Here is a 17395-nt window from a genome sequence, read left to right on the forward strand (position 1 = left end):
AGAGCCGAGTAGGGAAAGAGTGTTCAAGCAAAGAATTAGTGTGCAGGTCGTGTATGACCTGTCGGGGTTGACTGCCATGGCTACTTGTGTCCTGTAGTAATGAATGCTACAGTATCTGGGCTGACTCTATTGACTCTTGTGGATTGTATGAGAGATCCTGTAACTCAGGGACAACATTTCCACGGTCGACCGCCGACTGCAAGATACCCTCCGGTGCAGAGGCAGATTCAAGCCCAGGAAACGTACGACTGTATTGTAAATTTTCCATCAGCCGCCTTATATAAGGGGACTGAAATTCGCATAAGCTGGCAGGCTATGAATACAATATTACAGTACACTGTAATGTGAGCGTGCTGTATGTAATATAGTGAGATCCGAGCGCAAGCCCCCCGGGAAGTTAGGTGGAACTGCAGGTCCCGGTACCTCACATCGGCCCCCGATTCTCAACTCATGTCCCGTACCTGATACGCTACACACATGCATGGAAGCCTGAGGCTTCCAATATCCATTTTGATCAAAATGATTGAAGAACAGGACAGTACCGCAGGTATGGTATGGTAAAGACAGTAGCGTCACAAACCAGCCAAACAGACCCAAGGGCCCAAGCCAAACGGAGGAAAATCCCCCCCAAATGGCCCCCTTCCGACGAACAGACGCCCATCATCACGTCCCTTCCTTTAATCTGCCGCTCACTCTCTTTGCCCTTTTTTTTTCCCCTTTCGGTCTCTTCGTCAGTCGACCTCGACTCGCTGCTCTCCGGCTTCAAAGATCCATCCCCCACGTTCTCAATCATCGCCTTACAAAAAGCACTCTCTCTCGCCGAGTCATCCGCGCGCAGCCCCCTGGTGATTCGTACACGAACGCCCCCTCTTCGGCCAACCCCCTTTCTCCATTGCGCGTGAACCACCACACATCCAGCTCGCTCGAACGCACCCGACCGCCTACAATGCCTGCTTACGAACTTCGCTCTGGAGGAGATGTCAAGAACAAGAAGCAAAGTGTCGCCGACCTCAAGTATCGTCGCTTGACCGAGCTCAATGCTCGTCTGAAGGAGGATCTCGACCGACCGCGAGTGAAGGTCTCGGAGGCTGCGCTCTCGTGAGTTCACCTTCTACCCCCCTCCCTCTTTCTCTCTATCTCTCTTTTTCCTTTCTGGAAATGGTGTCTTAGATCATTTTCGTGATCAAATGCACACCACGACCACATCATGATGACCTTGACATCGGGAATCTTTGGAGGCTATCATCTTCGCCTTTGGCTCGAGTGACTATCTGGTTCGCAACGAGCACTATGCTAATGCCAAGGTCGCCTTTCTTAGGCTGATCAACTACTGCAATAACACCCGTGATTTCATGGTGCCCTCGGTATGGGGACAGGTATGCGCCCATATACCAGCAATTGCACCCGCGCATCGCCCACTCACATTTATCTGGTTCTAGGTCGATAAGAGGGAGGACCCTTACGCTCCCCAGCAGCAGGGTGGCTGCTGCACTGTCATGTAACGGCCTTCATGACATCTTTTCCTGGCTCGATCATCACGCCACGAGTTTTATTTTCTCTCGCCCATGTTTCCTTCCCCATCTACCTTCTTTGCCTAATTCTTCCGGATGGTGGCCATTTTCTCCTCGACTAACCACCACACCGCAACCTTGTGATGATTCCTTGTTTCTTTTTTTGGGGGTCTCCTGTCAGAGACTATTCTTCCCCTCCCCTCCACTACCATTGAAGTGTCTGCCACCTTGATCACTGTCTCGGTCTCGTGAGACAATCGTCTAAAGCTCGAAGATATCGCCCACTGGAATTCAACGCGGCGCCCGAGTCGATTGGCGCCCGACTCGGGATATCGTTCGAGTATATCACGTCCGTTCTTGGGGGATCCTCCAGCCCCGGCCCCAATCAGACCGGATGGTTGTTAGCTGCGATGGGTCATTGCGGAGCAGGTGACCCATCTTGTCATTAATGTCTTTTCTGCCCCTGGAACGATTTATTTACTTCTCTCTTCACCCGGAACCGCATAGGAAGATCTGACCCAGTCGAGTTCGGGTCTCTGATCTTCTCTTGAATGCTTCCTCTTTCTTCATTTCTCTTTGCTTGCTTTCCGATTCAGTACCATTCCCCCTCGCGTCGTGTCGTCCGTGTGTCTGTGTTTCGCTTTGAAAGTCACATTTCCTTTGTTCTACCGGGTTTCTCCAAAATACTCTTGTGTTCTGCACACCAGGGTCTGGGTCGCCATTCGTGTATCATAGATTCGATTTGCAGTCAATGACCAAATAAAAAACCCCTCCCCCCAAACAACATTTTCACCTCACTTTATCAACGTGGCCTTTGTTGTAGCCCGGCAGCCAAGTCGATTAGTCTCAGTCCCTCCTTCGTGTGTCCCTTGATCACAGCGAAGAGGAGCACGCTCCAGGCGTCACTCTGCCCGCCGAGCCCTAAACCTGCCTTGACCGTGATGGTTAAGACCTCCCCCGCCCTGCTGACATCATCTCGGGGCTGCCCAGCTCGAGTGGAGGGCGCCGGGTTTCCACGGGAGCACTGCACCAAAGTTACCAAACAGTGCCAGCGAGCAACGCCAGCAATTACTTCAAGACCACTGGAGGTACACACCAACACACTACGTCCCGGTGTGATAGCAGTCCACCCATTTTTATCCACTCTAGGAATCTACCCACCGCTTCAGTCTCCAGTATGACCGAATCAGGACCTGCGGCAACGGCAGCAGACAGTGCGGCGGCTTCCACCTCGACTTTGGAGACCACTGCGCTGCAGCGTGTCCATCTGCCCCGGATTGCTATCCAGTTCTGCACACAGTGTCGCTGGATGTTGCGAGCTGCTTATGTATGGATTGAATTCTTTATTCTTGTTTCTCTTTTTCCTTTTCTGCCATTATTTTGTCCTTCCCTTTCAATTTTCATATCTGTTTGTGTGTTTGTACCGATACCTATATATGAGTCACGTCCTTGCGGGCCCAGGAAGAAGAGTCTCATTAAAAAAGAGGAAAGATAAAGACGTCCAAAAGCACGCTATCGAATCTATATCTTCATCAACTTTGTGCAGGAGAGGCAAAACAAAACCCCCTATACAAAAATACACTTCAAGCTAATCACCACTGGTCTCTTATCTAGTTCGCCCAAGAACTCCTGTCCACATTCGGGACTGACCTCGGCGAAGTTGCCCTCATCCCCGTAACCGGTGGCATCTTTACAATCACTCTCTGGCACGCCGTTCAACCCGAGAGCAGCGCAGCAGGTCACGAGAGTTCCGTGTCGACGCAGGAGACTCTTCTCTGGGATCGTAAACGTGACGGTGGATTTCCCGGTATGATTCAAGCAAAACCGCAACCGGCGGGGGGCGATTGCGTCTTTCTCTCCCTCTTCCTCTTTTTTTTTTCTTTTTGACTAATGATGATCTGCCGAGTGTAGAGGTCAAAGTGCTCAAGTCTCGCGTGCGTAATGTCATTGCGCCGAATCGGGATTTGGGACACACGGATCGAGCGTTGAAGAAGGACGAGCAGCAGGATGCGGAGAAGCAGACCGAGTTGCAAGAGGAGAATAGGATGAAGAAAAAGGAGAAAGATTGTGAAGATTGTTTGTAAGAATGTAGGAAAGGGAAAGGGAATGGGAATGGGGATTGCGGTTTGAGTGGTACTAATCTTGTAGGCGAGGCATCTGATGAGCATGGGACTTTCATGACTATGCTGTTGCTTGGAGGGACAAATGTGCGTATCTTCCAGTCATTTTATCAGTCTGCGGGGGGTGTTGAAAGATTAGGAGGGCTCATTTCAAGCCTGTTTGACAGTGTCTCGCGGTGTGACGTGAAATGAATGTGGTTTGGGGTTGTATGTGGAGAGTGTATCGGTACTTTCCATGCTGCCAAGGCACTTGTTCTACAAAGCTGAAGGTGGTGTTAGGATGGAGGCTACTGTCTACATCTGCGAGATTGATCTCTGGAATTACTCACAAACTGGAACTTGGTATCCGAACGTCATCCGATTATCTCCAAGGAACACTTCATTTACTTCTATTATCCCCCGCTTATCAAACCGTCCTATTATACATAATAATGATACACATGACTTGCAAGGCTCAGAAAGCATCGTTGCCTCGTTGCAATTCAACCATATTTCATCGATGATTAACATCCACCTCATTTACGCAGGGGGGAGGTCCTCCTCCGAGGGGCCCTCGTTGTAACCGTTCTCGGTCTGGGGCTTGGCATGACGAGTACGCTCCTTGATGATGTTGGAAGTATCGATTGCCTCACTTTCATCCTTGGCTGTAAAAGTAAAAAAATATCCAGCGCGTTAGCCGCGAAAGTTCTCTAAAGGTTGGAGCATGGCAAGAGGCAGAAGGGAAAAGTTGTGGAAAGCCGTATGCAGACAAAGAAGGACAGGGACAAAAAGAAAAGTACAATAGAAAAAGACTTACCGAGCTGTTCGTCCGAGTCCGCAACGTTCTCGTCAATGGGATCCTCCACCTCTTTGAGATCATCCTGCACGGGGATTTCCTCGTTCTTGGTCACGTAATCGTTGTCCTGGACGGGGATTTCATCACCGGAGACGAAGTTGCTGGACATGATGGCGGTTTGGAGGGTAGATGAGAGTTTTGGCTTAAGGGTTGAGGATCACAAAGTTCGGAACTTGGAGATGGAAGAGGAGATAGAGGAGATAGAGGGGATATATGATATATTGAGACTGGTGTGTCTTTGTATGGTTGGGCTGTTCAAGGTGATACTTTCTCACGGAGGAGGATTTCTACCCCTTCTTATACCACAATTCTCTCCCCGGTTTTCCTTTGAGTACATACCTCTTATGTCACATCTCATCGTCATGAGCTGCTGCTGCTGCTGCTGCATCCTCATCATTTGCTGATGCCCTCCAAACCAGACGAGAGTGCGTTCATTCGCGCGTCACTCACCCGTGAATAAGATCAGATCAGCACGGACCGAAAAACAAGCTACACGCTCCTGAAACCAGAAAGAATCGAATCGGTATGACTGAATTGACAGCCGACCAGCCTGACTTGGGAGTGAGCTCTCTACCAAACCTTATCGAGTCTCGGGGACCAGATCTCCTCGGGAGTCCGATCTGCAGTGGATGAGGTACCCAGTCAGTACAGACCGACGGCTTCGTGTCGTTCTAGCAAGACTAGTGACTGGATCGGTAGCTCCTGTACTCCCAAAGTCCAGGGTGCATTCAGGTGGATCCAATCAGTATCCGGCAAGGTCGCATCGGTTCATTCGTCATGGGTTTGCCCCATACTGTTTGATCCGATCTCACTTCCCAGCCCCTTGGGTTACGTGGGACTGACGACAGAAGAGCCGCAACTCGACAGCTCCGTCACTTGCTCTGGTACGTACTTGCTAGTACTTAGCTGGGAATCGTAGCAATGCAAAGATGCAAATGCAAATGTGATCTGGGAAATTCTTTTATTTGTTTCCCCCTTCTTGTTCAACTCTTCGGTCACTGCTTTGGTGTCGCTCATTCTACTGAGGGCAACTGGAGTTCAGCAGGACGTGAGAAAGCAGTGTGCAGAGCACACTGTGCGCTGCACCCAATCCGGACGGGCTGTACATATCGTGTGGACTGACGCATTGTTTGAAAATGCTTGAAGAATGCGATGTGATCGGGGGTTGGCTCCGAGAACGAGGACTGGGGATTAAAGGGGCGAGCGCTTGAATCATGCAATGGTGCCAGTAGGGGTCGCGACTGAGGGGAACTCGAGTCGGGGAGCAGGTTCCAGTCTGTACCTACTTCAGTCCGTCTCTGTCGGCAATCTCGTGAGTTGAGAGGGTAATTTGTCTACGAAATACAAAGTGGTTCCCCAGTGATAGCCGACACGCAGACATCAACAGCCTGGACAGCGGAGATCAGTGCTGAACTAGGAGGTTCTCTGTATGTGTCAATCACTCGATGCCATCTATCACCACACATAGCCATGGTCGAGCCTTGGTCCTCTGCTTGATCTTCAACCTGTAATCGTTAGGTCCGCAGTGATTCCTTTGCGGGTGATTGCCAAGGCCATCTCTTCAATGAGGAGGAGACTATCGACTCAAACAGAAGACTGCTACCATCTCCAGACCCGACTGGATGTGTGCAGAACCGAGCTTTTCTACGCCATCTCCTGCCGTTCTGTGCCGAAATTCTCACTCGGGTACCCGTCAGCCATAATTATGCGGTCTGTGCCAGAGTGGCTAATAGTCGATAGACTCGAGTCGAGGCATCGCTCGTCGAACCAGAACCGCACAGTCCTGCTCTTCTGATCGATGCGCTGACTGGGACAGGGTGGATCCGACCCGTCCGACACGATTCGAATGAATGGCTCTCAGCAACCCCCAAAACCAGTTTTGGATCGCTAGTCATTTCCTGTCGCCCCCTAAGTTGCCGCTTGTGGGATTCTCCATCCCCCCCTGTCGGCCGTTCTGGGCCTTTCGACTCTGTCTCGAGAGTCTGGACAGTCTCGGGCGTAAGCACAGGCGAAGAGAGGCTCTCGAGACAGGGGGAGGAGCTTGTCAAATTGCGATGCGAACCACCATCGCGGAAGACACGAAGAATCGTCGATGAGTTGACCCAGATGGTCGGAGAAGATGGAGAACCGAGGATCTCAACCGTACGAACAATGCGATGACAACTGATCTGATCTCCACACGAGGCCAAGCTCCCGGGCTCTTCTCCTCCCCACTTCGATCTTACACTGGTCACTTGCTCCGGACAGACACGAAGAGGGGCAGAGTGAAGGGGAAAAAAAAAGAGAAGATGAAAAGATGAATACTCCACCAAGTCTACAGCTGCAGAATGACTCTCGGCTTGACTTTCCAAGCCACCGGAGCAAAAAGACACGGAGACACGCGAGTCGTGGTACCAACTTCGCAGGGAATGATTTCCTAACTGGGTGGCGGGTTCAACCGGTCACCTCGTGCTGCATTTGGGTCTCCATCATTTCAAGATGGCAAAACTCGAATGATCAAAGCCCGACGAAATGTTGCCATATGGCCTTCTGATGCTTTAATCCTCTTTGAGTTGCATTTTTTTTTTTGATTTTATCTTTTCCTCCTTTTCTTAGTGGGCCAGTCTTCTCCAGATCTCTCTGTCTGTGCCTGATGGTCACTTTCTCTTGATTATTATTTTCTCTCTCTCTCTCTCTCTCTCTTTCCCAACCCTCTCTTGTTCACTCATTCTCATCTTCTTACCTTATCGCTTCACTCATCTTTGATACCTACTATCATTCATAGTTTCTATATTCACATATCACAGTCCCATGTCGGTGGCCACCACCGGACTGTTTCCAAGCGCGCGGCACCACACCCCGCCATGACAACCGGGGATCTTCTCACCAAGTTGCGTATCGCAATCAAGTTAGTCCAGCAAAATTTCCAATGTTTCTTTTCCTCTCTCTCTCCCCTTCCCTGTTTCCCGATAATTCCCATCTCATGCCGAGCTCATGTCGAAAGCGGTGGTGGGACCGCCTGGATTCTGATTTTGTATCCTGTCCAATACCCTCCTGCACCCGAGAGTCATGATCGGGTTTTCTTCATGGACAATCATTACTGTCCCTAGATCATTCAAAACTGATACTTGAATTCGAATCGAAATCTGTAGAGAACCTCACACTTCCATCCACAAACTCAACCTCTCTCGGATTCCTCTGTGTCTGCCACCGTATACCACAGATCCGGGCCTCTACGCCGTCGGCCTCGCGCAATATGCAGAGCTCTTTTACGTGATCGAGTCCGCTTGGATCTCGCTGATTGGAGATCCCATGGACTGGATGTACCAAGATCCCCCAGCAGATATTCACAGCAACAGTAACAAAAACTGCCCATCCAGTTGTGATTTGGACAAGGACGGAGAAGACCTGTCCAATTCCGCAAACCTCACATCGCACTCTACTAGATGTAGCCATGTGAGGCACAATAACGACGATCACCACCACCACCATCATCATATCACGCGCATCCAAAATGTTCTTCGCGCCATGTACATGCCGGAACTGATGCGCAGTCGAGCCCTTGGAGATGATCTGCGCTTCATTCAGGCGCTCGGTACTACCACACTTCAGCCTGCCTCTTCTCTTCCTTGTCGAGATTCACCACCAGAGTCGCTCCAAGACCGTCAATGTGACCAAGACCATGACCATGACCATGACCACGACCACAACCACGATCACGACCATCCTCACGCTCCATCCCACAGCCCCCGAGAACTCATCTCCATCATCCAGCATCGAATCCAAGCCCACCCCCACCTCCTTATCGCCTACATCTGGATCCTCTACTCTGCCCTCCTCTACGGTGGCCGCGACATCCGCACCCTCTTGCTCAAAGCAGGCCCTGACTTTTGGGGTCTCTCCACCGCGGAACTACCATCTCCCCCATTTGGATCCACCAGTAAAAAGAGACAAATCCCCTGTCCATTGTCCTTCTGGCAGATCGGTGGGGTGGACGATGACGGGGCCGAGATCAAGAGCCGATTCCGAAGTCGAATGGTGGAGGTCGAGAGGGCCTTGAGTCCGACCGAACAGGAGGAGATTCTACATGAAGCGGTGGGGATTTTTGGCATGATGGAGGATATCACGAGGGGGTTGGATGAGCAGGTGCAGCTTGGATCTTTATGAGATTTGGCATGATTTATTAATTTTCTTCCATTTCTTTTTTATACAATATTCTTTTGGGGGGGGGGATACGTTGCAGTTTCCTCACATTTCCCCCTTTTGATAGATGTTTTTTTTCTCCTTCTCTTTTATACATATTTTTATCTTTTAACTTTATACATCGTGGATAAAGGATATACTGAACTGTATTCGAAGAGTTTGAATCCCAGGTTGCTTTCTACATGTATGTTACTTGTTTCTTCTTAACCCATTGAAATGGATAGGTAAGGTTGGTTCCTCGAACCACTGAATGGATACCTCGGAATCTTATCCATAATGCTACTGATGCCCAGGCTCAATCAAGACAGAGGTGTTGTCAGCACAGACTATGATACATATGATACACAACACAGTGTGGAAGTTGAACACACTAGGTACAACAAGGGTACCCTGGACATAACGATACGTGGACGCTCTCCAGAAGTACCTCCCAGTCCATCGCAATATTGCAACAATCAGTCTCTAGCTAAAAGTTCAAGTGAATGCTGTGCGCCATACGGTGAGTTTTTCCTTCTATTGCGGCACTGGAATAAAATGTTCATGAATGTATTGAGTGGCATGGGTTTGAAAGTATACGACTCATCAGCCCTCCAAGGATATTGTTAAATCGAGACGGAAAAAAGAAATACAAAAACCACCCGACCCTGTTCGCTCCCAAATGACTCTCACACACCCAGGCGCCCCCTCCCTCACACAAAGTGAGGACGGCAATAACCAAAATAACAAATCAGACAGTTCTCAACCCTCACGCATACCAACATGGGCACCTCGGAGGCGATGAAGAAGGTCGAGAACAAACACCACCAGATTTCCTTCCCGCCACGCCATGACCCAAGTTCTAAGATGACCTGCTCAAAATCCATATCAAATGCAGCATTATGAAACCACACGCGGACGCGTAAGATAAACACGCAAGCAGACGCGGGGGTGAAAATATCAATGATAAAACAGACAGTGGCAAAGTGGTGGGAATCACGTTGCACATATATCCCATGATCGTCACAAAAAAAAAGAGCAGCAGATGCGGGTGCTGCGCCCGATGCAAGGAGAATTTTGAGTCCACATCGGTACTCAAAGACAGAAAGGAAGAAGTAAAGCGACCAAGAGGAATTCTTCAGGTCTGCAGGCAGGACAAGTTGCTTTTGTAGTAGAGCCAAAGACCAGCAGGTCTCTCGAGGTATCATGTCAATCCAGTGTTAAAAAAAACGAGGAGATAAAAAGTCCAAAGCATGAACGAGTGTCCTGACAGGTTCATTTTTGGTCCCCCATTGCCCAGCTCGACAGTGGTCGTGCCACCTCTCCGCGCCATTTTCGGAAAGAAAAGGGCACATCAGTCGAGCGTGTCTGATGGGACAAATAAATTGAAACTCAAAAGGGGTTGGAGACGGGGGCTCTTGATGATACGTGGACAATTTGCCAAGACCCCAGAGAGATAGACGACAGAGCGAACAGTGAATATGGTCCAAGCCCACAGCTTCCTGGGAACGCGGTGATTCTCAAGACAAAGCCCGAATATTATCAGTGGGACCAATGTCGAGACCCAGAGCAGGAACTCTGAAGAATATCAACAGGGAGGTGAGGTCATCACGATCCGCCATGAACTTCTTGATGGTGATTGCGGCGCTTCCAAAAGGCTAAACGCAACCGACTCCTGCGTTTGGGAAGACGCCGAGGAACGGCACCATGCGGATCGCCGCGGACATCCCCCGTGGAATGGTCGGTCCGGTTGCTGTCACCGGTAGTATTGGAGTGTGGCGTCGGACTGCGCGTGCCGTTTGGTGCAGGGTCAGAATAGTGCTGATGGCCCCCGTCACCCTCGGAACGTGCATGACTCGGGTGTTTGGACATGCTGTGACTGGAGCTGTAGTTGCTCTCATGGTCTCCCAGATGCGACGCGTAAGATGTACTAGGCCGGGTGCTGCTGTCGTCGAGTCCTCCCAGATCACTCTGAGGAGCGCTCTCGTCGGATACACGTTTCTCATCTCCACTGTCCACTTGTAAGAAGCTTGTCGCATTGGTTGCAGGCGAGATCGGGGTCATGTTGTTGCCGTATGTGCTCATGCTCTGTGTGCGGGTGCAGCTGTTGCGTGTAGAGCTGGACGGACCAGATGTCCGGACCGATGAACTGTGATGCGCGTGGTGGCTCCGTCTATCCGTTTGCTGCCCATACCCATGACGAGAGCCACTGGGTCGGTCATTCGATGATCGGCCATTGCTGCTACTGTGATCATCGGTCTTCACCGACACGTTGCCGCTATCGTCGCCCGCGTTGGTGTACAATGCAGCCGCCAAGACCGCCGGATCGCCGGGGGGACGAGACGATGGATCGGTGATGGGGTTTTGATATTCGGTGGCATTCGACTCTCGCGCGGACTGCGGCGCGGTCGGAATAGAGAAGTACGAAAGATCGGGTATGGCGCTCGAAGACTTTCGAGAGGTGGTCGGCTCTGGCTCCATTGGAGTGCCGGTAATCTCAATCTGTGGCCCTGGCGTGTCAGGCGAAACGACTGGCTCGATGGTGTTTTCGTTGTAGACGCGAGGTTGTGATTGAGTACGGTCCGATGCCGCAGGCGAATCAAAGTCGTCCTGATCAACATCCCTGTCGGACGGCCCAGCTCGGAGAGTACTGTCGCTGGACTCGGCCGGCTCGGCCGGAGTAATGATGGGGCTGCGAGAGAGGGGCGAAACGGCGGCCTCGCTGTCGTCTTCGAGATGCATGCCTTTCTTGCGCCGCATTTCATGGTTGGCAAACTGCTGCCATTGCGCCTGATTACTACGAATGTGTTCCCCTGTGAATTGCAGCTGCGGTAATAGATCCGCCACGCCTTCAAAGAGAGGGAGAGCGAAGATCGACATGAAACCAATCTGGCTCGTTGCCAGTTTGTAGATGTTACCCAGCTCAGGGGGTCCCCCGAAGAGGGCCGTTTCCATCCCAACTTCCTTCTCCATCTCACCTTGGTTGGCGAATTCCTCCTGTAGGATCTGGGTCCATTTCTCGGCAATCGCCCACGGCCGGGCCACATTACTGATGTCAGCGCACTTGATCAACAGCCCACAGAGCAAGGTCTTGTACATCTCCAAGTCCTGAGGTTTCCAGCCGTCAACCGACTTGTCATTGGCGTGAAATTTCTCTTGAAGTGAGCCCATGCGCTCCATGAACTTTTGATGTACTCCCATATCGGTTGCAAGAATCGAGCTGATGAGGAGCTTCCGCAGTTGCTTGTCTTTGAACGCGGCGGGCCAGTGCCGGCGCAGGATTTGAGAAAATGCCGCGCAATGAAAAGCTTCGAGAACCGAGTTGTCATTGTACAATTGTGCGAGGGGGGCATTGAGTTTTACGAGGAAGAAATTGTTGACACCAGGGTGCCCGACATCGTGGCCAATGGCGGAGATCAAGAGGGTGAGGGCGTCAAACGGGGTGAGGAGTGACGCGATTGGGGATCGGTCCACTGGAGATTGGCCGATCGGACCGTAGGGAGGCAGGACGCCGATGTTGAGAAGGAAGCAGAATACAGACTGCAAGACGTCGATCGCATGGCGGAAGTTGTGATAGAGGACGAACGAATTGTACGCAGCTCGGCAGGCAAGCAAGAACGTTTGCAGCTCCTCGGGCGTCAACCGCCAATGTTCCAGGCCGGGGAGGCTGAAAGCATGGGAGATCATCGCGCACGCGCCGACCACCAACTCATCTTCTGAAAAGTCATGGGCACAAAAGTTCCACTTTCCAACTTGCTCTGTGATCAAGGCTTTGCGATCTGGACGCACGTTCAGATCCCGGTCCTGGAATTCGTCAATGATCTCCTCGGGATTGCAAATGCCATTCATGAGCTTGGACACCATCGCCTCTCGTAGATACGCATAAGGCTCCTCTTCATGCACCCCCACCCAAGACAACTTGCGTAGCTTCTTCCGCGCAAGGAAGCGAGACATCTCTTTCTGAGCGTTTCGACGGGTGCGATAGGCGTGAACGACTAGGCCCTGGAGGCGAGCTGGATCGAGTGGAGTAAGCAAAACGTCCACGCCGCGCCCGCGAGACAGCGGGCAATCTGTTTATGCTCTAACGTGATGGAACTTCGACTGTGGGGATCGCTGGTCGGTTCTGCACCAGCGTCACCCGGCGCATCCGTGCCAGCCGAACGCAACAGGGCAATAGGAACGACGAGGTTGACGCCATCCTGAACTTGTAGGTCTGTGGATACCCCACTCAGAAGCGATAGGCCCGGGGCATCATCCAGATGGGAGGAAAAGGTAAAGGTCCGCTGGATCGAACCAGGCGACGGAGGTGCGTTATCTGCCCATGATGCGCGACTGGCCTTCCGTCGGGCAACGTTGGACTCATCCTGCCCGAAATCGATTCCACAGAACGCAAAGATCGGGGTGCAATCACTGCCGGAATGGTCGCTGAGCTCGGCGAGCTTATTCGCAAACGAGGAACCCGTTTGGCACAGGTAGACTAGGGGAATCATCAGCTCTGATCCTGGGAAAGCTCACGGGATACCGCGATGCCGGCAACTTGAAAAATCAGGCGCTTACTCCTTTTGCACACGTCTAACAACTGATTCACGTCAGCCTGAAGGGTGTCCGACTCTTCAGGAGCAGCTAGTGACCCCATGGATGAGACGGTCGACGTATCGATGGACAATCGTCGCACCCATCGTTCGGTCCGGACACGATCGTCCACATAGACGCCTATACTTTCCACCCGATCTGACATTGTGTTGCGCAGGCAAGGAGGATATGATTGGGATTGTTTGGACTTGTCGCTATGACTCTGGAGAGTACTGCGACGATGATCGAGGAACGCGCGGATTGGACGGGAGGGGAAGGATCAGAGAGATGCGATTCGAATGAAGCTGTCCTTATTCGCATAGAGGGGGATCCAAAGGCTTTTCGAGTGGTGTCGTGGTTCGGGGGAGAAGGAGTACGCCGATCGAGGACCCTGGACGACCGACGAAGTGCAGGCGTGAAAGTTAGTGTGACGGGCAGCCCGGTCGAGGTTCAAGAGTTCAAGGCGAGAGGAGCCGCTTGGAGACGTGCGTTTCAGCAGCCGTACTGGGAAGGGAAGAACAAAAGAAAAGTCAAGTCAAAGGAACGATAACGAGCGGCGAGCCAGAGACAAGAGGATGACAGGTCCACGGCGCATGCAACGCGGTGTTGCGAGAAAGCTGGATAGAGGGAATGACGAGAGTCGGCCGCGATCGCTGTTGGACAGAGCGAACGATGCAGTTGTTTCGCTGCAGGCAACCCGAAGTCGCGTTGAGGATGGGGACGATCCGAGACAAATTGCAGCGGACGCCGCGTCACGCTCAAAGCGTCTGGAGAAAGGAGAAAATCGGTCGACGTACGCGACCCAGCCGGTCAGATCAGGGCGTGGAGGGAATCCGATGACGACGATAGATTGGGGAGGATTCTCGGACCGGCACGTGAGAAAAGTGATTCAACGGTCTGACGTGATGGGCGATCGAAAAGGTGGAGGAGGGGCGAAACGACAGACGATCAGAAGACGGTACTATCGGCAGGCCGGTGGACATTCAAGAAAAGAATCAGGGCGACATGATCGAAGGAATGCAGGTGGGTAGAAAAGCAGGCGTAGGTAGCGCGATGCTGCACAGACAGGCACCCCGAGACGAAGACAAATCAAATGGCCGAAAAAGTCCGCGAAAAAAAAAAAAGGCGCAAAAGGGTATGATCGAGAATGGAGAAAAAAGGACACGAAAAAGAAGAGAAGCGCGGCGTGGAGACCAGACCGGTTGTGAAGAATTCAAGGAAATTCCGTGAAAAGAGGGGAGGGTGAGAGAGGGAGAGAGAGGGAGAGGAAGGGAGGGGAACGGCTGTCGCGAGACGTGAGGACTTTGGCGAGGAAGGGAGGGACAAGAGAGAAGAGACGGAATGGCTCGAGTCACTTGGTCCGAGGGTGAGGGTCTAGAGAGGTTCCCCGAGTGCGGCCAGTGGAGAGAGAATTTAGGCAGAGAGAAAGGTCGAGGTTCGAGTCCAGATGGGGAGTTTGGGAGAGCGAGAAGAGCGTGAGAGACGGTGCACCAACTACAGAGACGAGGGCTCGGTGCAGCGAGGGAGATTGGGGTACTTTGAAATGTCGAGTAATGAAGAGCAGGCCATGTACGTCGTGCACGGAGTGCCGGTACCTCAGGTCGACGTAGGGTTCTGGAAGGGCAAAGTACTTCTCTACTGAACTCAAGAGGCGTCCGAGAGCACGGGGAAGGGGGCTTCTGTGCTCCTTCCAGAAGGCCGGGCGCAGACAAATGGGAAACTTGACCAGCCGAAAAAGAAATCCAGAAAATCCAAAAAAAGAAAAGAAAAAAAGAACTAAAAAGGCCACCAGCGTTGTGGACGGGATGGATCATCTCTGCACGAAAGTAAGATTTGTGACTGGTCTTCAAGGAACGGAGTACCGGTACAACTGGGCAGTGGTCCCTCGGTGGGTGGCCACTGGCCAGGCCGTGATTTGGTGGTACTGGGTACTCCCTTGGTCGCACTTGTTTGTCAATCCGTCCATGGATCGAGGACCGAATGTGGAAAACTCGGTCAGAATGAGGAAATTTCTACCCACCGATCATCTACACCCTAGTTTCGACCGTGTTTAACTTCATCTGGATACATTGATAGGATAGTCAGATAGCGACCTCCTACTGACAAAGAGTACCGCATGAGGATGGGGAGGTGGCCATGTCCTTAATTAGTACTAGAGTATATTCTGGACGAGACTGTCGATCAGGTCGGCTGTGTCAGACAGCGACTGGAGTCTGCCCATCTACTGTTAAAAAAAAAAGGTGTACAAAATGCATCGACGGGTAATTTCATCCCGCCCGATCTCGTGACCCGACAGGAACGTCATCTTGGACGGAGGGCGAGAGAGGACACGAGTTGATTGAAGTGTAGAGAAGTTCCCTATCTCTCTGAATCCCCGTCCTTCACTTTTTCCCTTCTCGAAATACCCGATGTCAAGTGGAACTGCCTGCACTTTCTTTTTTTTTTTTCCTTTTTGTAACGCACAAGAGAAATAAAGATTTACAGACACTGTGTGTGCGTTTCTGGAAGATAGGCTTGTTGGATGTTTTTGATGCCCCGGGGATGATGCGTATGATTTCGTATTGGCCACGGCCCATCACCTTTCTGCTTTCGCATTCTCTCTTTTTCTCATCCTTCCCCCCTTCCCTCCTTGCAGAGCCTCGATCCCGCGTTGTGGGCCAGGACATGCCAAACGCATCCATTTGTGCTGATACCTTCTTCCGTGAGATTCTGTCTGCCTTCTAGAAGGCCCACCTGACCTCGTCCGTGGACTCATGGCGCGGTCGCTTATCTAAGTCCACCGCCCGGTTTCTGCTCGATCCAGACGGGACTGTTTAGCACACGGAATCCACTTCATCCACAAAGGCGGCGCCTTTCTTACCTTTCATTATTATTCATTGCCCCCTCCCTTCCCTGTCCCCCTCCTCCCGTCCCCGGTGGATTTCTCTCCATCGCTCAGTCTGACCCCCCCCCCCCTCTTCGACCTGATTGGGTCCAATCATCAGGATTCCCGTCGAGGCTCCGGGGAGTCCGCCGGGCAAAAGCACACATTGCTACTCTTCCAATGAGAATGCACCGAAGTGGCCACCGAACGATCAAAGACGGGCCGACTACTGTGCGAGATGGGCGGATGAGCGAGTCGTAGTGATGGGCGGGGCACAGACCGGTCATGGCCACGATGGGGGTTGGCTCAGCGGCCGCTTACAAGTCACCGGAGATGAACTTTCTGTGGGGGCGCTTTTCGGACTCGAACGACGGTACTGGAGGGAGTCTCCCCGGTTACGATCGTCACTGGTTGTTGGCCCAGACTTTGTCCCGTCAGTGGTGTTTGAACGGTCGCTGTGACTCGTCGCCGCCTGGACTCGATGGTAGAAACCCAGTGGTACGGGGAGGGGAAGAGAGAGAGAGAGAGAGCTGGAAGAGACAGATTCCAAAATGCCACTTCACGAGGGATCACAACCACCCCCCGGGGGAGCAAGGGTACCCGGGACAATAACGAGCAGTGCAGGGCTCTGTCCAGTAGTCATGGACATGGCACTTTCTGCAGAACGAAACATATGCAATTATGCACCATGCATGCAACGAGAGTAGTGTCCCGCCACAGTTTATCATGAGCGAGGACCCGGCCAGAAGTCGGGCCGGCCTGATCGGGTAAGATCTTCGCTTCCAGAAGCACACTATTTTGCTTTAATGCGGATCCCCCGTTTCCAACGTTGGTGTGGTCTCCAGCGATGATCTCATCGACGGGAGACAATGCGTCACCTTGAAGATCGCTCGAAGCATTCTTTTTCCAAACACGACTAACCATCAACATGGATCGATCAGGAATCGAAACAATCCGAGCACACTCTTGCCGTACCTGGCAGGCAAATTGAGCCGCCCGTCAGACCCTTGACGTCTGACTTGGGCGCTAGGAGAGGCTTACGCGATGCGTGCTAACCCCAGTCGTACTAAGTACTCAGCCCCAGACAGGGTAGTATGGTATGTAAGAGACGACTAAGAGTTCGGCAAGGTTAGTGCATGAGCACATCCAGTCCATGGGCTCCATACAGACTTGCATCGGTGCACAACGGAATGCTCCAGTCCCAACACAGATGATGACGAGGCCCTGTGGACTATTCCCGGTGACTTACAACTACTGTAATGAGTAAATTACCCAGAGTCACTACAAGAGGACTGATTACTGTCGTGGGCACAATGGCAGCAAGGAGAGAAGATTA

At 51.9% G+C, this 17395-nt stretch overlaps 5 protein-coding genes across 5 annotated transcripts; 3 read left to right on the top strand and 2 right to left on the bottom strand.

Annotated features, from left to right (window-relative positions):
* Window positions 1–946: 946 nt before the first annotated feature.
* POX_e07004 (Guanine nucleotide-binding protein subunit gamma) lies at window positions 947–1502 on the top strand (the record flags this gene model as incomplete). Its single annotated transcript, XM_050115816.1, has 3 exons — window positions 947–1098; window positions 1319–1376; window positions 1440–1502. 3 exons carry the CDS (start codon window positions 947–949, stop codon window positions 1500–1502), a joined length of 273 nt encoding a protein of 90 aa, XP_049968276.1.
* Window positions 1503–2688: 1186 nt separating this feature from the next.
* Window positions 2689–3823, top strand: POX_e07005 (uncharacterized protein; the record flags this gene model as incomplete). Its single annotated transcript, XM_050115817.1, has 4 exons — window positions 2689–2838; window positions 3126–3318; window positions 3423–3587; window positions 3660–3823. The coding sequence occupies 4 exons, from the start codon at window positions 2689–2691 to the stop codon at window positions 3821–3823; spliced, it is 672 nt and encodes a 223-aa protein (XP_049968277.1).
* A 327-nt stretch (window positions 3824–4150) lies between these two features.
* Window positions 4151–4575, bottom strand: POX_e07006 (uncharacterized protein; the record flags this gene model as incomplete). Its single annotated transcript, XM_050115818.1, has 2 exons — window positions 4151–4275; window positions 4428–4575. The coding sequence occupies 2 exons, from the start codon at window positions 4573–4575 to the stop codon at window positions 4151–4153; spliced, it is 273 nt and encodes a 90-aa protein (XP_049968278.1).
* Window positions 4576–7309: 2734 nt separating this feature from the next.
* POX_e07007 (uncharacterized protein) lies at window positions 7310–8612 on the top strand (the record flags this gene model as incomplete). Its single annotated transcript, XM_050115819.1, has 2 exons — window positions 7310–7353; window positions 7598–8612. The coding sequence occupies 2 exons, from the start codon at window positions 7310–7312 to the stop codon at window positions 8610–8612; spliced, it is 1059 nt and encodes a 352-aa protein (XP_049968279.1).
* Window positions 8613–10232: 1620 nt separating this feature from the next.
* On the bottom strand, window positions 10233–13362 carry POX_e07009 (uncharacterized protein; the record flags this gene model as incomplete). The annotated part of the gene is made up of 3 exons (XM_050115820.1): window positions 10233–12694; window positions 12754–13101; window positions 13182–13362. The coding sequence occupies 3 exons, from the start codon at window positions 13360–13362 to the stop codon at window positions 10233–10235; spliced, it is 2991 nt and encodes a 996-aa protein (XP_049968280.1).
* Window positions 13363–17395: the final 4033 nt, after the last annotated feature.

The sequence above is a fragment of the Penicillium oxalicum genome, chromosome V (assembly GCF_001723175.1).
Source record: "Penicillium oxalicum strain HP7-1 chromosome V, whole genome shotgun sequence".
Lineage (NCBI taxonomy): Eukaryota > Fungi > Ascomycota > Eurotiomycetes > Eurotiales > Aspergillaceae > Penicillium > Penicillium oxalicum.